At 38.9% G+C, this 26,043-nt stretch overlaps 1 protein-coding gene across 7 annotated transcripts in view; it reads left to right on the top strand.

The window, feature by feature from the left end:
- Positions 1-26,043, top strand: part of rbms3 (RNA binding motif, single stranded interacting protein) — a 157,034-nt gene that overhangs the window by 128,764 nt on the left and 2,227 nt on the right. For 5 of the 7 annotated variants that reach the window (XM_019364888.2, XM_019364887.2, XM_013270446.3 and 2 more), the window contains 7 exons: positions 5,874-5,980; positions 11,774-11,817; positions 15,839-15,935; positions 17,598-17,648; positions 24,704-24,820; positions 25,051-25,137; positions 25,512-25,636. In XM_019364888.2, coding sequence (XP_019220433.1) covers positions 5,874-5,980; positions 11,774-11,817; positions 15,839-15,935; positions 17,598-17,648; positions 24,704-24,820; positions 25,051-25,137; positions 25,512-25,636 — 628 coding nt within the window. Of the gene's footprint in view, positions 1-5,873; positions 5,981-11,773; positions 11,818-15,838; positions 15,936-17,597; positions 17,649-24,703; positions 24,821-25,050; positions 25,138-25,511; positions 25,641-26,043 lie in introns of those variants that run through there. The other 2 variants (XM_025911576.1, XM_025911574.1) reach the window with 1 other exon arrangement.

Here is a 26,043-nt window from a genome sequence, read left to right as displayed (position 1 = left end):
AGCTTTGGCCTACGTCACACATGTTGACAACTCATCCTTTATTCTTCTGACCCGAGTTGGTGTGGACCTAATCGTTTTGGTGAACTTTGGGCTTATTTTATTTGTTTTTTATTGGGAAGTAAAATGCTTTTGCCTTATACACCTCTTGTGCAACCCACCAGTTGCAAGTTACCCATGTCGCAGTTTTGCGATTGCTTGTTTTGCAGGTTCTAATTATGGCCATAATTATATGAATTTTAGAATCAGAAAATAATTTTATTCCAAGTTATGGTTTAATGCTGACCACTTTTAACTTGACATTTTGAACAGTTTACATCTGTACTTATTGTCACGTAATGTTGTTGTTATATGCATAGCGAGTTTGGCAGTTTTCCCAACTTCCAGCATCATTACATGCTGATGGACATTCATATGTTCTGTTCCCTATTAAAATAACAAGTAGGAAAGTAAAAATCTGCATTTCTGTTTCATGTCACTTTATTTTGTAGACATTGTTGCAAAGAGCATCGAGCATTTGCTTATTTAAATGAGATGTAAAAATTGTCAACAGTTGTCCACAGGATGATACGAACGCCATTGGCTCTGTGCTCCTTCACTCAAGCAGGCACACACTGACACAGCCACAAAATCATAAAAAGTTCCTTGGGCAAATTACAAGCCAAGCAGCTTGGCGTAAATCGACTCTCCACTGGAAGCAACGGGGATATTTTTTTTCTAATTAAAAACCATGTTGGAAAAAAATAACTAGGATCTTTTTATTGTTACGTTGATAGTTGTTCAGCATTTGTTTTTATAGATATTCATGTGTGAAGCAGTTTGTCCATGTTTGGGTGTTGCTTCTGGTGTTACTCTCTCTCTCTCTGTCCTGTAATCAGGAAATGGCAATGGATTGCGCTACATTAACCAGGCACAGTGTTACCTACCTCCTGGCAAAACTCGACTCTCGACCAAAACACCCTGTATATACTGCAGATACAGTTTCAATATATGCCAAATCTAAATATAAAAGTATAAATCCAGGCTTTTGACATAATTTGATTTACTTAGTTTGCACAGTTCCAGTAAATCTCATTTGTGTTTTATAGTAGTGTTGTTCGTTATTATTATTTTTTGTTTGTTTGTTTGTTTGGCAGAAATATAAAATCATGATACCTGGAGTTTAATAGGGTTAAACTGCAGGTATACAATGAGATGGCAAAAGTGAACAAAAATCTATAAAAACAAAAACAACTGCTTCTGAAACTGTCCAATTTGTTTCCCCAGATTAATATATTCAACCCCTGCAGCAGCTCCATTGATGCAGCCAAATCAGTCTAACTTTACTGATGCACATGCATTTGCAAACAGTGGCCCACAGCAGCTGGCCTGTGTTCAATGTTTGAGTCATTTCATAAGATCAGGTATATAAACAGCTGACGGCAAAAAATGTTTTACATTTTTAAGTCTGTGTGGATATAATGTGTGCTGCTTTCAGGGCCTTAAAATAAACACAACTAAATAAGGTCACTGCAACTCCTGTAGTTACCTCACAGGAATATCTTGTTGTCATGTTGTTGCTTTGCTTACTGGATGTTGCTGTTAGGAATATCAAGAAAAGTTAATGAAGAAAAAACAATCCAGAAAAACTCTGAGATTAAAAGATTGTTTTTCATCCTTTAGCAGCCAGCTGTCACATCTATGGGTGAAGACATCTATGCTTTACAATTATCCATTCTCATGTTTAGCTACTTTTTTTAAAAAAAATTACTAATTCTAACAATAAAAGAAATTCGTTTTCATCTGTTGTGCCAGAAAACAAACTGTGCTAAAGCTGGAAAATAAAAAAGATTCAAAACGCACATAATTAATGTATAATTATTTTCAATCAACTGGCATTTTTGTCTTTAGAGAACACAGACAAAGTATCACAAATATAAACTTGACAAATTATCTGCCATCAATAGCATGGCCTTCTGTCTGTCACAGCTGTGAGCGGGAAAAAAACAACAAATGCAGCTTTTATTTTTAAATTGTGAGTGTGTGCCAGTCTTAATGGTAGATAGCTTTTCACATTAAAAAATAGAAATCACAGCACACATGCCTAATAAGAAATAACTTATAATTTGTGATTGTATTTTTGATTAGTTATGTCTAATCAAAAATATAAATATATTTTTTTAACTATTTTTGATCATAATTTTTGATCATAAAATCAAAATAACTTTGAACTTTCTGTGGTAGGTGAACTGACTTCTTCCACTTTTCTATTTTTCCCAAATATCCTCAGTCCATCCATTGTTGCATCCGTGTGACTATCTGTGATTTTAGTCAAAGTAAAGGTCATTTAATGCATGAAACAGAGCGGGTAAAAGACAAAGAGAAGCAGATTGATTCAGAAAGATGAAAAGCAAAGGATGATAACAGAAGCCCACGCTATGTGACCTGTTGGACAGAAATCAAGTTAACATAGTTGAATGAAAAAGTACTCGTAAATGTGTTATAATCAAATGGAAATGTGTCTTTATATCCATTACCCTTAGAGTGCCCGTCATGGCCCCAGGCTTTCTAAAGAACTCTCATCTCAGTCTTTAAGCTCTAAATGGTTTTCTCCACTGAGAATACCTCTTCTCATTTTTCACTTTACTCAGATGAAGAAATATTTTTCTTGAAGTAGGCAAGATAATTGCATAGTTTATTCTGGCATTCATAATGTGTGAGTCAGTACCAGCTTCAAGATATTGCAATTTGCAGTTTGTTTTTTGTTGTTGTTTTGGTTTTCTTTAAAGAATTTCTATACTACACACAGTGATGATGATTTGACTTTCCTTGCCATTTGAAATTATTGCCAAATAGGATAAGAGTGCCAGCTTTTAGCCTCTTCAAAGATGCATCAGTGACTCAAAACATCACTTTGTGGACGTATTAAAGTAACAAATCAGAGGCATTGCATAAAGGTATGTGGCTTGTTCAGGGTTAAGAGTGCATAAAAGTATCTGACTTATTCAGTTTCAGGGTTTAGAGTAGTCTTTACAAGCTAAATAGATGACTTGTCCCAACAGTGTGCCTCTGCTGAAGCAGTATAGCACTTCAGAGTTTTTGCATTCTAGAAAGAAAGTACATATGCTGTGATGGCTGTGTGACAGATTTACAGTTGGATGTAGAAATGTTTGGACAGTGACAAAATTGCTCTTTATGCCAACACAACAGATATAAAGTTGAGATGCAACCTCGAAGAATAGTTCCTAGTGCTTTCAAGGGCAATATGCCCTCGCTAGAGTCTCCCAAGGCATATTGGTCCTAGGTGATGAGCCAGACCCTTACAAAGAAAAAAACCTCTGGGTACTGGGAGCCCCATTCTGGAGCCAGGTCTTGGGAGTACCTCAAGACTCTGGCCGGGTGGCCTGGCCTTAGCCTTTAGGTACTTGCCCACATCAAAGGTGCTTCTGGATTAATTTTTTTGGACAGATTGTCTAAGGACAGCCAATAGTGGAGACTGTGTTGGGTTAGGTGGTCTTAGGATCTAATTTCTGCTTTTTTTTTTATTGTGGTTCTGTTGGCTTTATGAAGCAAATACCTCACTGCACTGGAGCACTTCACAGCCAAATAAGAAGCGCTTAGCATGAGAATAAGCATAAGTGTGATGCTGTGGTACTCAATCAGAAAGGTTGGAGTGCCCACTCCTGGTCCAGCTGGGAGGAAGCCCTGGGGTTGAGCCAGGATACGCTGGAGAGAGTGTATCTCTTTGGCTTGGGAATGCTCCAGTTTCCCCCCCAGGAGAGTTGGGGGAAGTTTCTGGGAAGAGGAAAGCCTGTGCATCTCTGCTTAAATTTCTGCCTCTGCAGCACCTGTATAAACAGCAGAAAATTGATGTATGGATGGATGTAACTGAAGAACATATTTAAAGCTATATTTCAAGAGTAAGGAAAAAATTACATTCAGTTACCTAGATTTAATTGGATGAATTAACATAATCATTAATAATATGCAAATTTTTAAGACTTTAAGAATCTATTGCCACGAGTGAATGCTTGGGCACTGTTGCCTCAGAGCTGGAGTTCTGGGTTCAACCCTCTGTGCTTGTATACATTTTCTGTGGGTGAGCTCATTTCGGTCACCACTGGGGAGAGAAAAAAAAAACATGCCAGGTTAAATCTGCCTATGTCAGTCCTGGACAATCTCACAAAAAGATAGCGCTAATGTCAATTTTACTTCCTAGTTAAATGAAGGTTAAAAAAATACTTGGAGTCTGTGAACAGCAGTAATGGGTTTGCTCCTTTGCCAGGACTTTACTTCAGTTGTATTTGTTGGCGGGTTTTTCTTGTTTGATCTTTGTCTCCTTTAGGTAAATATATGCTTAATGGCTTTTATATCATGGAATATTTTAAATGTGTACACTACCAGCCAAAAGTTTGGACACACCTTCTCATTTAATGTTGTTTCTTTATTGTTACTACTTTCTACATTGTAGATACTTATTGAAGACATTAAATACATGAAGCAAGATTTATGGAATTATGTAGCAAAGAAAAAATTAATAAATAACTCTAAATTTGTTTTATGTTGTAGATTCCTCAAAGAAACTGTTGGCCTTCTCAATGAGTTTTTTGGTGTAGTCACCTGAAATGGTTTTCCCTTCACAGGTGCGCCTTATCCGGGTTCATTTGTGGAATTTCTTGCTGCCTTAATGGGGTTGGCACCATCAGTTGTGTTGTGAGGAAGTCAGCTTAGTACACAGGTGATAGCCCTATTTGACTGTTAGAATTCAGATTATGGCAAGAACCAATCAGCCAAGTGAAGAGAAACAACAGTCCAAGAGTGTGCAAAGCAGTGCTCAAAGCAAAGGATGGATATTTTGAAGAATCTAAAAACTATTTTGTTTTTTGACTACATAACTCCGTATGTGTTCATTCATAATGAGAATCTACAATGTAAATAGTCATGAAAATGACTTTACTTAACCAGTCAAATATGTGAAGCAAAATGCTGGTTGTGAAGGGTACATGTTTTTGTCTGCAGTTGGTTAAACTGCAGCTGGCAGGTCTAAGAAATATGCCCTAGCATCACAGTTGCCATAAAACAGATTAGCGTCTGTTTACCCTCTAAATAGACAAGGCATCAGATATCTTATTTGAGTGTCCTGGTTCGTGTTATGGTAATATGTTTTAATGTTAAGACATGTGGCTTCTGAAGCATTTCCCAGAAAATGAAGTAACTGTCCACTCTCGCTTGCTTTCTAACAATTTTTAAAGACACGCCTTTAAAGTAAATCATAGTAAACACAGACTTTTAGTTTTTCTTTGGATAATCCTCTCACAATCTGACAACTTCCTTCTGTTCCACAAACCTTGAGGGTATATAAAACGGCACATTCAGTTTAGTTTGGTGAACTTAGACATGGAAGGTCACTGTAAGTTAATCTTATTTGTAACCAAACATTTCTTCTTTCTCTCGTCCAGTGAAGGACAGTATTGTCTTTGGAGGACTTACAATTGCAGTCTGTTATCCATGGGTCAAAGTATGTGGAGTTATTTAGCGTATTAAGTATGCTTGTTTGGTTTGTGTTTGAACCTCGCACAGCATGCACTGTTGATTAGCCTGTGGCTTTGTTTCTACGTCAGCGTTGCTGTTTTGAAAGCATGGTTGGAGGGGCTGAAAAGAGATGGGGTGATAACTAGTGTTGTGTAAATGTTTGGATTACGGGTGACTGAGATAAATCTAAGAGTTGAAGTGCTGCTTTCAGGCCCAACTAATTTTTAGTTTATTTAAGCTGTAGCATAAAACACTTGGTCTTTAAGTGTAATCTTTTAAATTTAACCTAAAACATATAGTTTTACTTTCTCCTACTTATAAGGTGATTAATCTATAAATGTGTTTGTCCTTGTCTCACTCTATAGCTCCCTCAGAGCCTTTGCTGTGCAAGTTTGCTGATGGAGGCCAGAAGAAGAGACAGACCCAGGTCAAATATCCCCAGAATGGACGATCGTGGACACGGGAAGGAGAGGTGAGGCTTAAAAATATATTTAATCTTTAAAAAAAAAGCTCCCTGGGAGACTTCATAAAATATTCTCTTGGCCAGCTGTCAAATATAGTCTCTTGCTTTTCTCTATTAGAATGGAAAAAAAAACACAAGTCTACTGAGAGGACTTTAAAAGAGAAATTACAGTTAACAAAAACAAGTGGGGGTTTTCAGTTATCCCCCCAAAAATCATTTAAACTTCTTTCAATTAAGTTTTATAGCTGAAGGATAACATTTCCTTTATTATAATAGTCAAAGAAATGAGTGATTCTGCACAGCGGTGTCCATATTATGTTTTAGGAAACGTTATAGTTGTAAATCATCTATTCTAATAATCTTCAATATGCGGCTGATGCTCCCTTTGACTTCATTTTTTTTTTTCAACATACCACAGAATTTAAAATCATAATAGCTTGACAGATCCCCCTCCTCTCTGTGGGGTCATTATCCACTTTCATTTCTAGTAAGGCACTGTAAGTTCAGTTAGAGATGCTGCTGACAGTATGAAAGCTGGCACACAAAAAGGTTGTTAAATTTAAAGTATAAGGTTTCTGTAAGATCCCAATTGCAAAGTTGTTTTTGCTTTTGTTGAAACTCCCACCTCCTGTCCGTCATCTTCCGAAGAAATGAAACCTTGTGCAAAGGATTGAAAGCAGATTGACTGTTTCACAATGCAGAGAGTTCAAAAGTTTTTAGTGTCAATACCAAAGCTTTAATTTACAGAACAAGGGGAAGTGAATAATAATGCTGCCACCCACACACCCCGGTGCAGTTTTTAACAGTTTCCCAGTGTTCTCGTTACATGAAGGTTGGGAAAGAGCAGGGTGGTGGAGTGAAATGAAATGGAACCAGGCTGAAACTATGCACTGTAACAAGAGGCGCCGCAATGAAAACAAGATGTTGCAGTGTTTGACCTTTGCTCATGGCTGTGTGGAGCAGGCACAGATTGCAGCTTTAGTCTTTATGTATAAGAGCAAACGTGTGTGTCATAGCCTGCCTTATCATTGGCCGAAAGGCTGGGCACACCCTAAACAGGTCACCAGTCTGTCACAGGGCTAACACAAAGAGATAAACAACCATGCACAATTAATTTTACCAACTGTGGAAGTGAGCCACAGTATTTGGAGAGAACCCACACAGACACAGGGAGAACATGCAAACTTTGCACAGAGAGGCTGCCAGACCCAAACCCAGGACCTTCTTAATGTGATGCCGCAGTGCTAACCACTGCACCACCGTATCGTCCATTCTGGTGGTATTTTTCGTAATATGCCATCAACTAGGAATGGGAGTTAAAAAAAAAAAAAAAACCTCCAACTGAGTACTATAAACATTACTCATAAAACAGGCAGAAATGATCAAATCTGCTGGCCAAGGTTAAACATTATCCCTGCAAAATATGCATCTGCCTTTAACCGCCACAGTAAATACTTAATCACATTATTAAAAAGCTCAACTTAAATGTATTCACACTTAACATCACCTACCACCTACAACTTAACATCACAAAGACAAAGGAACTGATTATGGACTTTAGGAAGCAGGCTCCTCCTCCTACCCCTGTCACCATCAGAGGGGCTGATGTGGAGATCGTTGAGGACTACTGGTACCTGGGGGTACACTTGGACTGTAAACTGGACTGGACCAAGAACACCAATGCTATCTTCAAAAAAGGGCAGAGTCGGCTTTTCCTGCTGAGGCGGCTCAGGTCCTTCAATGTTGGTAGGAAAATGCTGACCATGTTCTATCACTCGGTGTTGGAGAGCGTCGTGTTCTTTGCAGCTGTGTGCTGGGGAAGTGGGGTGAAGACAGCTGATGCCAACAGGCTGAACAAACTGATTAGAAAGGCTGGTTCTGTCCTGGGTGTCAGACTCGAGAACCTGGAGGAGGTGTCTGAAAGGAGAATGCTAAAAAAGCTTCTTTCTATCATGGACAACCCCTCCCACCCCATGCACGCCCCCATGATGGACCATCGGAGCAAACGCAGCAGAAGACTCATTGCCCCGAAATGCAGAACTGACGGCCACAGGAAATCCTTTGTGCCGGTGGCAATAAGACTGTTTAACTCTTCCTCACTCTGTAGGTGATTCTCCTGAGACCATTACCTATGTTATTCTGTTCCCTCCCAGACCGTGCAATATTACCCAAGAGTACTTATTGAATATTTGTTTTCATCCCCCCATCATATGCTGCTACTCCCTTTATTCTATTGCACAATACTTTGTCACTTTCTAGAATCGCCTGCACTGATAGTTAAGTTATTTATTCACCAGGATATAGTTATCTATATTACTTCGTTAGAGTTATCCGATACCATGTCTTGCACTATCCTACTGTATATTACTGTACACTATTCTTATTGTATATATTGTATATCTTATATCTTATTCATCTGTTCCTCTGTCTCTCCTGCTGCTTTGAGCATGTACATGACAAAAGAATTTCCCTCGGGATAAATAAAGTTGTTCTTATTCTTATTCTCTTATTCTTAAATGTGTGGCATTTTGCACCGTGGATTTCACATACGCAGTGTCATTGCTTGGAGAGTGTAGCTAAATGAGCAGTTAAAGTGCATACAGCCTTTTTTCTATGCAGGTTAATGTCCGCACAGCTTTGCAAAATGGGTCAAGTGGATATGTCATTTTATTCATATTTTGCCTAAATACAGGCATTCATTTGCTAGATTAAAATACTATGGAGCTGTGCCGGTTTTGTATGTCTTAATTTCCAGAGCATTCTCATTCCCAATGCATAACATACCGACGATTTGTCACGTCCCAATCCGTCTCATAGTAACCCGAAAGGTACCCATCCACTTCCTCCAGATTCTCAATTGAATCCAATAGAATGACGCTCGCGGTGGTAACACACGCTCCAGCATTCTTCCCATAACCTTAACCTTAAGCCTATCAGGTAGTGTTTTCCAAAGTGATTCATGAACACAACGCAAAACACATTTACACGTATAGATTCATTCAAAACGGCTGTCATGCCTCTGAACGCGTAACATACCGATGATTTGTCACGTGTCGGTGTTACGTGTTGGGATGAGAACGTGTTGTAATTTCACCTTGCTATTCACGAAACAAAGAAAGGATGGGTGATGTCATCTGGTGGTGTAACTTGTGCAAACTAACAGTTAAATGTATAATAATAAAATATAATAATAAAAATAAAATCATCAATAAAATCATCAATTTTCTTAACTATTTAGGACTATTTCTGTGGCGAACAAATCAGAATACTTTATTGATCCCTAGGGGAAATTATGAGGGGGGTGGGGCAGATTTTCCGTTAATGCACTTCCCTCTTGTCAATGTCTGTGTGAACTTGAAATAAGTGATGACTGCTTTCAGTGAGACACCTCACACATTTGTCTGTGGCACATGTCTTGACAAGCCTCGCTCGGCCCTGAAGTATCTCTTCAGAGGTTTATGCATTTGTCAGAACCAGGCCTCAGAGTCCAGGCTGACTAATATAAACTAATACTACTGCTAATAGAGACATCTGGCCAGGGAGATGCTTTGAGGTGCTTCACTGCATACTTATCTCAGTCAACTCATTCTGATACGAGTCTGGCCTTGGTACAGTGACGTGAATACGTGCGTTACACATGCAATCACACACTTACAGAATTTGTTTTGGCAAATGGATAAGGGATACGGACGCAGCTGTGTAGCAGCACAGAAAGAGATTTGCTGTTAGATGAAGGAAACTTAGAGGAGACGATGCAAACAATAAAGATGGTTCATAGTTTAAGAGAGTGACAGGGAACCAGAACTCATTAGCCATCGCTTTTAAGGAGAAAAGTGCAGTTCTTGTATATATTGTGTAGTTTTTACCTGCTTTGAAGTAAATGTTAATGAACTGGCGTGAATGCAAATCCCTGGAGTTGATCAGTTTTTCTATTTGATGTCTAGCAGCGATTTTTGTTGCTTCTGGAGTCTATACCCACCTACCCAGCCTAGGCTTGGCTAAAACAGTGTTTGTGGAAAAACCAAACACTGAGCTGGGTTCAGCATCAGGGCACCCTTTCAACTCATGTGCCAATTTGGAGAGAAGAGCTTTGTGTAGAATGTAGAATAAGTACAAATGACTTGTGTAGGGCCGATAGATGGTGGTGGGGGGGTGACAGGAAAAAAAAAAGATTAGGAGCAAACAGTTGTTTTAAGTCTGGTCCAAAATTGCCAAGAGGTAGTCAAGTGGAAGCAGATCTTATTCAAACCTCAAAGAGAAGCCCAGCCTCAAACGTTTGAACATGGTAGAAGGAATGAGACAGACAGAAACCACAAAGGGGCTAGTGTCACTGATAAAGGCTTGGCTAAACATATTTAGTCACTATTTAATGACAGCTTTATGAAGGGAAGAAGGGACAGAGGGAATATAGAAATATACTAATATAATGCTGTTGGGGAAAAAAAAAACCTTTCTCTAACTCAAAAAACATAAAAAGAAAAGTTTGGGCTGTTTCAATAAGTAGTTTGAGTGCTTTTGGCACTTTTTGACAGTGGACTGTGTGGGCTTTATTACTATTATATAACATTATCTTATTTACCACTGAAAGAGCCACATTCATCCATACAGTACACACACATTGGTACTCTACTTTGTGACAAAGTTTGTGTAGATAAAATCTCTTACTCTCTCAAGCACACACACAGACAAAATGTTTGTTAGGAACATGGGGGTCACATCCCAAAAACACTTAAACTTGGACTGGAGAAGGCTGGGATCAAACAACTGACCTTCTGAGCAGACGTCACTTACCTCCTGAGCCACAGCCTTCTTAAGGACTTTTGAGTAATCTCTAACTTTCTCCTAATTTGGGCTGTTACCTCCATTAATGCCAACTAGTGTGGATTTGTTTGTACATCTTTCACTTAGGTGTTAGCGCAACTTCTTAATATCTTGTTTAAGTTATTAGTTCTTTTTTTTAGTTAGGTCGTTGTCATCTACTTATTTATTTTAATGCTGCTAAGGATAATCAAACATGGTATAGCGTGAACTGATTTTCGTAAAAGAAAATAAACTACCATAAAACTTCCATCCATCCATCCTCTTCCACTTATCCTTATCAGGGTCGCACTCACATTCACACCTAGAAGCAATTTAGAATTACCAATTAACCTAACCCCAATAATTGCATGTCTGTGGACTGTGGAAGGTAGCTAGAGTACCCGGGGAGAACCCAACCCCAGAAAAGCTCCGGCCAGATAGTGGAGTTGAACTCGTACCATAAAACTTGACATTTAAAAACCTCTAAGGAGAAACTGTAAAGAAAATCTAAATCGTTCCTCTGTCTTTAGTCTGCTAAAATTTAGAGTCAATTTGAACTGGGAACTTATTTTGTTCCCACCTATTTTATATAGTCATATAGCACATGCAACAATCGTCCCTCACTGACCTTCATGTGTTTAATTTTGTTGAGCATGTTGAATAAAATGAGTGCACTTATAAGTGGCTCTTTTGCTCAAAGGCAATTATTCCAAATAATTTTATTGTACATAAGTGCTTTTAGCTGGAGTCTTTAGACTACTTATCTATTGTTCATTCAGTAGGTCAGTTTTGAATTTTGTGTTGTTTTTTGTACAATGCTCTTGTATAGTTTGCTTTCTCTGTTCATTACACATTATAACGTACAATAGCTATATATCATACTTTGTCACATATACAGCTACTCTATACAACTAAATAAACAATAAAGACCACAAACACAAATTGGTTAAAAAGGCAAGCCATGTATTTAACATTTCGGTGTATGTGTTTCTCTTTCTCCAGAGTGGTATGGCGTTGACGTATGACCCCACAGCGATGCAGAATGGGTATGTAGAAAGTTTTTTTTCTTTTACCTCTCACACGAACAACCTCGATCTAAAGAGTGTCTCCAAACTTGACTTTTTACTTACACTCTTTTTACTCACGCCTGTTCAAGAGTGACAGTATACAATCCTCCTAAGATCAGTGCACTGAAACATGGCAACAACCTGCAGACATATGCACAAGAGCACTTGCATGCAAACGGGAGGGTCACACATAACACGCATTAACCCATATACCTGAACTGATACAGAACACACACACAGATTCTGGCGTTCGCTCTTATTCTTGCACCTAACTGATGCAGATGGAGCATTTATTTATGCACCTATGCATACAAACTGTCAGACTTGTAGGTTTTGATTGCAGACAGGAAGATGGGCGGTGTTGCAGTGCCGCTGTAAGACTTTCGTCAGCCGAGGCTATCTGCAGTGCTCCCAAGTTGGTTGAGGAGAGCAGAGTGCCTGCCTGTTTCAGGGGGAAATTGGAGATTGGTGTTGTCTGGTCGGAATGCTGCTGGTGATGTGATCCCTGGAGATGCTTCCCTGCAGCTCTGCACTCTTGTTCTCCTCCTCCTTTTGTCAGATTGTTCCACCACTTCATACTTTAAAGCCACTCTTTTTTTTTTCTAATTCATCTGAAATTATAGTCCTTTTTCTTTTCACTGTTTTCGACTCGTTTCTTGCCCTGTGCACATTGTTGTTTTGTATTGCTCAATTCTTCTCATTCATTCTGTTTTCAAACAGCTGCTTTGCTCTCAGTCGTCTTTGGTGTCTTTCGGTGCGAGTGTGCTCATTCGTGCATGCATAAATGGGCACTCTCACGCAAGCATCTGTGTGCTTGCTGTGTGTAAGCCCTCTCCGACCTCTCTTCCGAGGTCATCGTAGCTCCTTCCGGCGAAGCACTAAATGACTGTGAAATGCTAATGCAGCTAATTAGAGAGGCAAAAAGCAGGGAGGGAAGTGGGTTGAATAAAAATGGAGGGCCGAGTAGGGTCAAGAGGAGGGCAAAGGCAGAAATAAAGTCAGACCAAGGAGAGGGGAAAGGTATGAATCAATTACAGGTTTGCTTTTCACTGTGAGCTTGAGGACAACTGGTTTCTTTTTTGTTTGTTTTTTTAGCAACCAGTGCCCGATACATATTGTTGGAAAGCTTTGGCTTATAGTTTGTCTTCTCTTATACCACTTTTGCTTATTCTGAATCTACTAGCTCCCATTAGGTGTATCTCCTGTCCTTTTGGTTTGTCATATGTCTGTCTTTTTTCCTTGCCCTTTTTACTTCCCTGTTCCATCTATAGGAAAAGTCACTGGGGTCACCACTAAATCATTCAGTAATTTTTCAGTGTAAACGCCTGACAGGGCATTAGATCACACTAGGGATCCACAGAGGTTTTAAAATTCAGTCCTGTAATAATGTTCTGTTTACAATTACATGTTTAGTGCATTGTTTAAATAGCGGTGCCGGGGTCCCAATTGACAGTTGGCTGCTCAGGGCTAATAGCCTACATCAATAACCTTGGGTCTGTCCTCTGCCTTCTGCTTCTCTTTCTCAATACACATCAGTCTAATGAAAATACAATAAACACAATCAGAAAACCACATTGAATAACCTGGCCCTGTCACCTCATTTGTATTCATCAGTGACAGTAATACAGTATCTGTAATGCAAGTCATTTATTAACTGTACAGTGAAAAAGATGGATCCATAGCACCGCATTATTGGTTTTTTCTCTTGATTCTCATTCATGACAAACAAGCTCCAGTTTGTACTCCAGCTTATCTACATTTATTTAAACCCTGCAATATAATGTCATGTCTAAAGTTGGAATATGCAGTTAATCTCAGGCAAAAAAATTGAAGAAATTTTTGAAAGTGAGTAGTAGCTTGGAATAGCCATCATTATTAAATAGTAAACTGTAAAACTACTTTGTTAGATCTCTGAAGACATTGTTGTTAAAAGGGCAATAAAACATTAATAAATTGGAGTTAGTTTAAAATCAGTCTGACTTTTTGCAAACCTTATTATCACACCAAGAAATTTGATTTCATCCACCATTTCTTTGTTCCATCGGTAATAACACCAAACTGCACATTTTTACTGCTATTTCTTAAATATTTTGTTTTGTCTATGTTCAAAGTTATTCCATTTACATTAAACTATTGTTTAAATTTGACTGATTCATTGACACTAACCAACAATGTATGTAACTTATTAACAGGACAGTGCTATCATAAGCAAAACGTACATATAGATTTTTTTCTGAATTCCAGTTACCATTCATGATTAGAATGAAAAGTTCAGGACCTCGTATCGATCCCCATCTCCAACTGTACATGTTTTCTCATAAATAACTCTGGAACCAATTATACCCTGATACCATAGAGCTACAATTCTGAAAACAAAATACTGGGCTTCACAGAACAGTGTTTTTCCTTTTGCACATATATTTTCTACGAAATCTATACTAGCCATTTCTTTAGATCTTTGCTCTTTCTGAAGCTGTACTGATTTTCACTTTGCAACAACACGACTGTTTGCTTGTTGCACATGGTTAAAAGTAGACAAAACACGCAATCGAGCCGCAGATCAATTAGAACCAAACCTGCCACGAATTATGTTTCTTTTTCTGGTTCAACAGAAGTGAGCCGTGTTGTATTACAAGAAATAAATGACCAAATAACTGGCCTGTCTTCATTATATATGTACAGCTACTACTTAGGCTTCTGCACACCAAGTAGGGCATAAAAATCCAACAGGGAGACTGAATGTCTGTGAGCAGCACAATCACGCTCTGCAGCTTATCGCAGGCAGTTGGAAACCAGCTGCATGCACAAGCCTTGAGCCGCAATAGTTTAAAAATATCTGACGGTTTACATCTCGCAGTTGAGGTTCAAAACTGCTCATGCCGTCACTGACTGAACAAATGTAATGTGAAACAGAATGTGCAATAACAGAACAGGTGGGTACCTCAGGAACCCATTTCACCCTTGAAATGAGATGTGTGCATGTGTCGCAGGCAACTACCACCACAGTCCCTCTAGGTTTTTCTGTCTTTGGCTGAGCCCCATTGTCATCTCCGTGTATGGGCTGTTACTATATGTTGTGCTCATTGCAGGTTTTAAGAAATAATATGGAGCGACCTAACAGTAGTTTGAAGTTGCCTTTTAAAATGAGTTTGTCTTTTTATTTGGGTAATTTCTTCCCTAATTGAGAAACACTTGATTTGTGGCAAGTACCTTTTTTATACAATCATGGCTGTGTTAGAGATGGATAGGGTAGGGCTTCGCTTTCTGTCTCTGGCCCTCGGTTTCCCCTCCCCTCACTGGCTCCATTATTCAGTCAACAGACACTTTGGGATCGATCGGGCACAGCAACACGGCTTGGCGGATGAAACATGTCCTCTCTAGGTACACAATGATAAATAAAGCACTGCGAGCCACGGCATTCTACTGCTGCAGGGCTGAGGGGGTGAAATGGGGGGAAAAAAGAGATCAAAATGAGAAGGGCAAATAGAGGTATAGGTAGGAGAAGTGAATAGATTATAAAATGCAGATGTTACAGATGCAGCCGATGGGAAGTAGGGCGTGCGTAGGTGGGAACATAAAGAGCAATACTGAAATATTTCACCCACTCACACATTAAGGTAATAATTCATTATTATGCATAGCAGTGGCGCAGACTCCTTTGTAACATGATGTGTAGTCTGGTGCGGTGTCAAGTCTCATTCTAAGATGTCTTTGATTGTGCTACATAGAGTGAAGCTGCAATATTTATTGTTTCCATGACAGCCTTGATGATGTCTGATCCATTTTGTCAGTGTTGTCTTGAAGTGTACTGGGTAGTTCAAAACAAACCCAGACAAAAGCCTCATTTTCACCATTACATGTGGTTATGTAGGGTGAGCTAAAACTGCAGAGAAAACTCTGGATTGTTAATACATGAGTTTGGTTCCCTCCCAGGTGATTATTAGAAGTTAGATGATGTGGACAGTCAAAATTAAAGTGTATATTTCTTGTGCTTTCATAGGTTCTACTCTTCTCCATACAGCATCTCCACGAATCGGATGATTGCTCAGACATCGATCACACCCTTCATTGCTGCCTCTCCTGTCCCCACATATCAGGTGAGTTTAACCTCTCAGAGGTTTGAGTGCCGTGGCCTACTTAAAACCAGAAAATCCAGTGGGGTCACCCAATCTTAAATCTTCACTCTAATCAAAATACAGGAGGAAGTGATGCATTTCCTTGAAAATTGTATTTAAATAAATATAAACGACACAGGCTGCTGGCTATAAATTTCTAATGCTACCCAATCATTAGTAAAGTGTTAAGATCCACCTGCCCTGAGAAACAAACTTACAGAACAGTAACTGGTGACAGTAATGAGTACTGTCCCAAACTAACCACCTCCTAATATCTGTTTTAATTTACTTTTTATGTAAATATATATAATGTAAATGTGTATAAATATGTGACAGTAATTAATAAAAGGAATGTCCTTAAGTGTTTGACAAGTTCAGATTTATTTTTTCTAATTACACATAGTATTCATTGCTTTTGTTATGTTATGTCCACGTCACTATTAAAAATACAAAGTACAAGGTTCCTATCTTAATAGCTAGCTGGCCAGACATGAGATTCAACAAGACTGCCAATGGTCTATGTCTAAAAAAAGAATTGCTGCACTAACAAATAGTGTTTTTTAATCATCTAACCAACCTGGACCGAAATCTAATTGTAGTAGTTATAAATGTCTTTTAGTCGACTTTAAATTGTTAACATCCACAGGAGTTCGTAATCATTCCTGACTCTATAATTCCTGGACTGTACAGGTGGAGTTTGTCATACTTAACCAAAGACATGAACCCAAAATGAAGTTATCAGCTCTTTAGAATCAAGGCAATTCTTTGTCTAGCAATGAGAAAATGCAGGCTTACGTTGCACAACTCCTCCCATCCATCTCCCATTCTTGAGCACAAATGCTGCTTTTATCTCTCAGCGCTCATGTGTCGCAGCCCTTCCACACACAAACCATATCAAGTTATGTCAGAGCTGGCTGGCAGTGCAGCTGCTATACCCAAAAACAAGATGGAGCTCTAGAGCTCTATAAGAAAGGCGAATTCAAAGACTCGTGATACAAAGCATCATGCTTTATAGGGAAAGAAAAATTGTTACCTTACATTGCTTTAACTCATCATTGATAGAGGTAGGTAAGAGATCATACAGACGCAGGTACAGCATGCATGCATACAACAGTAATGCATGAGACAAAGGGACCCTCAGAGACTCATTTCTGCCTTCAGTTTGTTAGAGTTGAGCGGTCGGAAGGAGAACGAGATGAAAGTATGATTTGTGGCCAACTTCAGCTTTGATGATGAAACCCTCACTGTGAAGAAGTAATTGTTAGACTGTTTTGCTCTCTGTGGTCTTCATATCCTTTTATAATTACGACATAACTTTCTGTATAGTGGACCCTTAGTTACTGCTGTAATATTCTTTAAGACGTGCTGCTGCTGGGACTGAGGCTCTGAAATTGGCTTGTAAAGGCTTGAGATAATGATTAATTTTCTTTCTTCTCTTCTTTGGTTTTCTCATTTTCACTTGCTTCCTGTCATTCTGTCTTCCAATTGTCATTCTTCATGTTCTCTCTTCCTCAATTCTTTACCCACTTACAACAATCTTGCTTTTGATCTTTCCTTTCGTCTCATCTCTTCCTGACCTCCCTTCTGCATCATCCTACTCATGTCCATCCTCTCCTTCCCTTCCCTTCCCTTCTCTTTCTTCAGGTTCAGAGTACGTCTTGGATGCCACATCAACAATATGTTATGCAACCTACAGTAAGTTTTTAAACCAGCATTTCCTTTGTTTTTAAGCCTCGCTCTGTGAAGTCTTGTTCTCTATTCTCCTTTTGACGCACTCCTTTATACATATATATGTACACCTGTCATCTCTGAGTGTACAGCATGTGTCAATTTTTTTCCCTGGCATACTCTTTTTGTCTTAAAACTTTCAGTGTGTGTGTGTTTAATAGCTTCATTACTCATGTGAATGTCAGTGGCAGGATTTATTGGAGAAAAACTACAAAAGCTTTTAAAGCATAGGCTGTATTGGTCTCGAGGACTGCCTGCAAATGCTTTTATAACAGTATTTAATGTGCCCTGCCTTTTTCTTCATCAAATGAGTATTTAATAATTCAGGAATGAAAATGTTAGTAATAACAACAGGTCACTGACAAGTTGGTATGAATCACGAAAACTGTGAAAAGCCAAGTAATAAAAGGAAATTCTTCCAATAAGTGCTTGAGAGCCAAACCCAGGTCAGAGAAGGAAAATAACTGTAACCCTGAATCCCAGCCCCGCTCTGCTGAATCAGCCTGTGAATAGTCTTCTCAAAGGACCTCAGAGAGCTCGGCGAAACTCACTTTAAAATCTGTAATAAAAGGTTGCTCCCTGCTGGTTTTGAATGAAACTGCATATACAAAAAACAGGTTTCCAGAAGGCTAGTTTAAAGCACATTATTTATCTATAAGTCAATATACACGTGTAACTGCTGGTCAGTTTCATATAGTGATGCATAAAATTTGCATATCAAAAGCAGCAGTGCATCTTTGTGTATATGATGCATAATGCAGTGATGTAAAATCCAACCCTTGGTGTTTGGCAGTCTAAAGGATTTAGAGGTCTTTTCCATCCTTGGCTATCCAAACACGTGTACACTCACATTTTGTCTCTCATGCACATAGCTTTGATTGACGCGCAAAAACGTTTTAAAACACACCCACACATTCTGTATATTTACATGAAGAGTCATGAATCGACTCTGAGTGTAGGTGTACAGTCAACATACTCTATAAACCAACACTTACCTACAAATTCTCTCTTCTTTTGGCAAACACAAACATAACCTTAACACAAACTGTGGGCTTTTCCTTCCTTTGATACAGGGACTATATACAGCCGCTGTATGTTATTAAGCCTCCACAGGCTTTGCTCTAAGCACAGTCCAAAACCTCAGTCTCTCTGACATTCACTGACTATTGTAGCATAAAGTATAAAATCTCTGTGCCTTCATCTTGTCATCTGACAAAGTACTGCATTGAATTAGTGGAATTAGAAAGCTATATTATATAAATTGTGGAATAGTCTAAGCTTAGCTTAGTCCTGCTTACAAGGTGATTACTTCTCAGTGTAGCAGGTCCGATGCATTATGAAATCACAAGCAGAAGAGATTCATATTACAGTAACCTTGGAAGTCTTTCAGATAAAACTTAACTTCTATCTCCTCTTAAACATTTGTTCAACAATAGTTCAAATTTCTATATCATACACTATATGGACAAAAGTATTCATGTTTTAATTCTGGTGTTTTCAGTCCCGTCGATGCTGGCTCATTCTTAAGAGCTCACTGAATTCGAGCATGGTGCTGTAAGAGGATGCCATGGTTAAGCAGCTCCTGCAGCTCTAATGGTGCCCCAGTACCTTCGTCAATATAGTGTATCTGAGAAATGTTAAAGTAGCCTGTAAGAGATGAATGTGCTTACATTCAGGGGGTTTATTTGTACACCTGTCCTAAAAAAGGTTGTATGATTTTGTTCTGTCATTCATGGGGTGAAGGAGTTTATCGGGGCAGGTACGTAAGGCGGTGCAAATTTCTGCAATCGTATCCGCCGTGGTTGGCAAAAGCCTTTAGTGTTCAGAATTTGTTGCTCCCCCTCTGTTGTTCCCTCTCCCTGTCTTCTGTCTTCCTCTTTATGTCTGTCTGGCAAATCTTAAACACATTCTGTTGTCTTGTCTGATTAAAATTATGTCTCTGAGCGGGGATAATACCCTTCTGTAAATGTGTTTTCAAACAAATGTCCCATCTAATTATTTGGCAGGCCGCTTGATATGACTTCCTAAGACTTGGGAAAAGACAGGGTGAGCTTGAGCAGAGATTGATGGTTTGGAGAAAGAGAAAATAAATAAATAAACACAGTGGATTTGACAGGGAGGACAGGGGCGAGAAGGAGGCGCAGGGAAAGCGGAAAGAAGGGATTACAATGAATATATTGAGAACAAAGAAACGAAAACAACCGCTGCAAAAGCATGTTTGGGCTGTGCACATCTGTTCCCCACCCTTGTCTATGTATAGTCAAATTCCCTGTTAGACAACAAAGACGAAGGGTAGTTATTGTATTTCCTGGATACTGAAGAGCTTGACAAATTAAAGCCGCATCAGGGAGGGAGACTGAGAGACACAGCAGCTTAAGTCTGTTCCTATGGTAGCAGAGGCTTCCTCACTGCTGTACCGCAGTTAATGACTGGTAACTTTGATAAATGGTATGCACTCATTGACACTTTTAGCTAGATGAACATGCGCACACCTCCTCTGGTTAACAGTCCATCATCTACTTTGAGATTTTTAAACGCTTGTGGCACCAAAATTGGAATGTGAGACACTCGGTCGCTAAAGAAATTAATGAGTCTAATTAAAAGGTTAGAACGAGAGAACAAACATCAATGCTGTGTGCTGTTTTCATGGCTCGGGATTAAAAATGCACATACGCTATTGCTCATAGGTTTGGGGTCAACCAGGATATTTTAATTCATGAAAACTTAATCTAACAGATTTGCAGTGAAAAGGAATAGACGTTAATGACATTAGATAAAATGATTTTTGATTGATGAAACAATTTTGTACTGTATACTTTCTCAGTTTTGCAGCCTTGCAGCCCTTTGGCACTTTGGGTGTTGTTCTGTTCCCATAACAGATCAGTAGTTAAGAGCCAGTGACTGCGCTGGCCACTCCATTATAGGCAAAACACCAGCTGACTGCTTTTTCTGAGTAGTTCCTATGAATGTCGGAGCTGCTTTGGAAATCAACTCCAGTCCTGCTGTATCCACAGGGTATGGCACTACAAAATAGAGTGAAAGCCTTCCTTTCTCTTGTTCAAGATCTTTTATATGCTGTACAAATCTCCCACTTTAGCACGACCAAAGCCTCAAACCATCAAATTTCCTCCAACACACTTGGCAGATGCTGTCAAACACTATTCTAGCATCATTTCATGTCTGAAAACTGCTTACGTCTGACCAATATTTGTGTGTTGAGTTTTTTTTTTTTTTTCCCCCCGTCTTTATTTTCGACTTTTATTGACCGATCACAGTTATGGCTGTTTGGACAACTCTTCCTAGAAGGCCAGCATCTAAAAATCACCTGCAGGCTGGTGTTTTACAGGAACCATTTAATGGAGTGACCAGTTGAGGACCTACGAACGATCTTTTTCTCAAACTAACCAGTTTGTACTGTCACTGGAGAATACTACACAATGCTGAAATAAACACAGAAATTTCAGATTGTTCAGTTTGCCTCGTGCAATAGCATTTACTTCTTTTTTTAGTTTTTAGTCATGTTGAATGTAATCAAAGCCAGGAACCCTTATGTTTCAGACACAGAAGTAAATTTATTGCTTATGTAATCATTACAATCATTTTCAGCTGTGCTAACATAATTAAAAAATTGTGGATTTTAGGGGGGATTTTGAATTTTATATCATAAACTTGCATTAAGTTGCATGTTTTGTAGGGTTTTTTTAATATTACTTTAAAATAATAAATTATTTGTCATTAAGAATTGCATTTGTAAATGGTCATTTGTAAAATAACTGATGAGGTTGACGTTATTTCAAATAAAAACCAAATGTGCTTTTTTTTTAAAAAAAAAAAAAAGGAGCAGTAGAGGCTCACACAACTGTGATTACCGACAGACACCAGTGTAGCTACACACTGCCTGATTAATGTACACACACATTAAACACACCTGTACACACACTGCCTTAAGGATTGTGCATTTCTGCGCCTTGGTGGGATGCCCAGATTACTTGAACTGCCTGTCTTTACATCTTAATTAGTGAGAGGATGTCTTTGTGCATAATTACTCACAAATCCCCCTACAGGAAATGAATGCATTACCCAAACCACGCAAAAAAAATAAAAAAAATCACACACACACAATCAATGCTGCTTATTGAGGAGGGCTGTAATGAGACATCTAAAGAACTGGGATTTCAGATCTGCAGGAGACAAAGGCAGTGTACAATGTTCAACACATATCAGGGCTTGCAAATAGAGCTCTATACCTCACTTTTTTTTTTGTTTTGTTTCCTAACCGCGAGATCCCGTGTGTGCAGAACTGTCACAGATGCATGCCTGCGGGTGCATGTATAAAGCCGGGAACCAAGGAGTAGTTGTCTGGTTTTACGCCGAAAATCCCGTGTACTTTGTGTGTTGATAAAGCAGTGATAAAGAGGGTGTGGTCCCAGGAAATCAGCTTATAGAATAATAGAAACATCTGCACTTCGTAGCACACCACCTTAGAAAGAACAAATAATGCCAATTCAAAGCTCTTTGCATTCTCACGCACATGGAGCGCATAAAAACAGCATTTAGGGACTTTCTCAATAAACGAGTATCATTATCACTAATACTGTGTATTTGACGCTTCAGACTGCCTGCGGCAGTCAGTCTGCTTCTCTTCTTTAATGGGAAAATGACAGGGGAGAGGAAGAGAGAGCAAGTTCAAAGTTGAAGTAGATACTGTATGGGGTTTTTGTTGTTTTTTAGTCCTGTCCTCAGGGAAACGATAACTGTCATGTGGGCTCATTTATCGCATACCCCAGGAAAATCGTCTGATGCATTAAAAACACGCACACCATAACATACAACTGCACTCATTACATAATAATACATAGTGCCCGGGTGCAGACCCATACAGAGATGGAGAATTTATCACTTGTAGAGCTATAAATCAGAGCAGACAGCTACTCATTGTGGGTTTCATTTTTTTGTTTCTGCCTGGAAACCTGCTGTGAGATTGGATGAAGTGAAAGAAAGAGAAAAGGAGGATGAGAATTCATTAGAAGAGAGGACGTATTATTTAGATGGTTGAAAAGCTCAGGTATTAATACGATTCTGGCTGGTAAATTTACCTGCATGAGCCAAAGCTTTTGTGCAGGTTTGAGGGTAGATCTGTTGATGCATCTGTGTGTGTGTAGGCTTTCGTCTCATTCACTTGTAATACTGAGGAAAGTGTTTACAGAGCATTTCTGATAACCATGCTGCTGTGTTCTGCAAACAGATCTCTCTATGAAGACAGCAGTCAGGAAGAAGAGCATTGTACCTTTGTTAACAGCTCTGACAATCTTTGTTTGCACAGTGTGTGCACGCGTGCATGTTTTTTCCTGTAAAGCCTGCAGTCATAAGGATCTTAACTTACAGATTCTTAACTGTGAACAACTCTGACAGACTGTATATGCATTCAAAGGGAGCACTTCAAATATCTAGAACTTTCCTTGAAAGTGTGTGAACTGCATGTGCTTATGTGTGGTTTTGTTGTTGCGAGCCTCCCAGAGAAACCCTACAGATTCAAAGCTGTTAAGTCGTCTGCCATACAGCCAGGCGTGTGCCTAAAATACCTAAATTTAATACTTGTGTTCTTCTAACATCCTGTCTCCACTTGAAGCTGTAGAGGTGCTGACTGCTCTCAAGAGCAGCACCAATACATAACTACTGATGCTGTCTGTGCTCATGGGAAGTGTAGTTAAACATCCATCACAAATAACCAGAGCACACAGTCTCCTATTAAATCTTTACAGAGCTGTTGAAGCTGTAGCAGAGCTGTACTGGAAAAGTAGATCTCAGCGCATCAAGGTGTTAGACTGCTTCAAAGCCCTTCACACTGAAGAGATTTACTGTAAAAGCGTCTCTGCTCCATTCGCAAACAGGTTCTGTCAAGCCTTGCTGCCAAGCCTGCTGACTTGTTGTATTGCTCATGTACAAACTCACACAATTTGCAGTCATCAAATGTAACTACTTCTTCTAGCTGCAATATTTTTACTTCATCTTAAGAAACTACAATGTGTCATTGCTTTAAAACACACTGTACACTCTACGCTATTTTACTGTGATAGGTTGTTAATGAGTGATCAGAACCCTTGAGTAGATTATACAGTAGTTTATAGATGTTTTCTTAATGCTATAAATACATAATTAAAGCAAATGAGATGCGTGTTTCTGTAAAGGTTCTGAATACTTTGGTTGTTTTTATTTTAAAATAAGTTTGCAGCATGAGGTATTAAATGTTAATGGAAAAAACTACATATTTAATAAGGATAATATTAATGTGCATATGATATCATATATTTCAATTACATGACTATTTTATCTCAATGTAGAATAAGTAGTTTTAGCAAAACCAAAGAATAAACACAATAAATTGATGCATATTGTAAGCATGCTGTCTTTTAAATACAGAAAAAAAACAAGCTAATACAAACACTGCTAGCTTAGCAACAGGATAAAAATGGCTGGGTCCAAAAATAAACAAATGAAATTTCATTGTAAATAGATTTTTTTTTAATTACTTTCTTATACTTTAGCTATGTGCAAAACAAACAAAAAAAAGCTGTCTCTATCCTTAACAAACCACCTCTTTGCAGTAGCTTTTTATAGGGTAGCTATGTTAGCGATAGCAATTTTGCCATTTAAGTCTCAGCACTGATTTTTTTTTTTTTTTTTTTTTTTTTTTTTTTTAACCAAAATGTCAAAGTTGTTCTGAATCGTTTTTCCCCCCCTTTTCTTTGAGTTATGTTTGCCTGCAAATTGTTCTTTTACTTATAAAAGCTTAGTCTGAATTTTGGCTTTAGCTTGGTTTAGCTTAAAGCCGTTGTCTCTTTACTCAGCTTATTCTTTTCTTTTTAATCTCCACATTTCTTCAGATTCAATTTCCCTTCTCCACCATCTGATCATATATTGATTCCTGGATCTGAATTTAATATCACTGAGTGGTTTTCACTCCAAATAACAGTTATTAGCTATAAGCTGACTGGATTTGTATCCTTCCATTTCTACTCCAGGGTGCTGTGATCACTCCAGCTGCTGCCATTGAGCCCAGTTTGTCTATTCACCCCTCCAGTGTAATGGCTCCTCTAACCCAGCAGATGAACCACCTGTCTCTGGGCCCAACAGGCACTGTAAGTCTCCCCTTTAGCCAGTCAGCTCATCGTGCTGTGTGTGCATGTGTTTGTTTTATCCTTTGAGTTATATGTGTAATATAATTGTACACTTGCAGTTTCAGTGTTTTTCTCAGAGTAGAAGCGCAGGGGCAGAGGAAAACTGCCTCAGTGCTTCTGTTTTCAGTCTAAAACGTGAAATGACCATAAGACAAATGACACAGTCTGTGTTCGTCCCCTTGTATCTGTAGTACATGCCTGCTGCAGCGGCTGCTCCTATGCAAGGAACCTACATTCCCCAGTACACTGCAGTGCCTGCCTCGGCCATCACAGTGGACGTAAGGACAAAAACAAACTGCAAACTTTCATTTGAAATGAAAACTGCTGATTAAACATATATATTTTGTGATATATTAGTCTTGCTTAGCCTTTGGCAATCTGTATAATTCAGTGAGAGAAATAATTTACACTGAAAACCTCCCCAAAGATCAGAGGAGCTGTTTTACAAGTAGATAAAGTTAAAATCACAGACTGAAAACTGACTGCACCAGATGAACCTGTCACCTTTAAAAAAAAAAAAAAATGCTAATTGAATTTTTCTTTTTGGATTCCTTTGCTATGCGCCATAAAGGAGTCCCTACTTTAATATAATTGCCCAAAGTTTCAAGGCTTTGTTTTGTTCCTTAATATCTGACTTTTCCCCCCTGTTCAGGGTGTGGTGACAGACCCCTCTCCACAGACAGCTGCCCCCTCCTCACAGGACGCCAGTGGGCAGCAGCCTTTACCTGTGGAGAACACAGGAGATCACGCCACAGCCTACTCTTACCAGCAGACTAAGTAAGTGTGATGATTGCGAGTCTGTAATTTTTTTCAAATTGTCTTGTACAGCTGGTGCATCCTAACTGGTACATTAACTGTATCTGCAAAAATGAACAGCATCATTTACCTACAACACAGCTTGAACTGAGTTTTTTTTGTTACAGCTAAAATTATTCTCAAAAGATTCAGAGTTCAAATTATTGAAAGTATGTCTGCTGATGATGGTTAGATACTCTTAAAGGTACTGAAATAGGCTTTGTTTGCTGTAACAGCTGCTTTTGTTCGTACTGCTCTTTACGTGGAGTTAAGCCTCTTCATGCTCTGCACAAAAATGCACAGCATGAACATTAAAGCATTAAAGCGCACTGACATTTTAGATCTGATTTGTTGAATGTACACGTGATAAAGATCCCAGACAGAAGAGC

This window comes from Oreochromis niloticus, linkage group LG11 (genome assembly GCF_001858045.2).
Source record: "Oreochromis niloticus isolate F11D_XX linkage group LG11, O_niloticus_UMD_NMBU, whole genome shotgun sequence".
NCBI lineage: Eukaryota > Metazoa > Chordata > Actinopteri > Cichliformes > Cichlidae > Oreochromis > Oreochromis niloticus.
The sequence above is the reverse complement of the archived record's forward strand: the minus strand, read 5'-3'. Positions and strand labels throughout refer to the sequence as shown.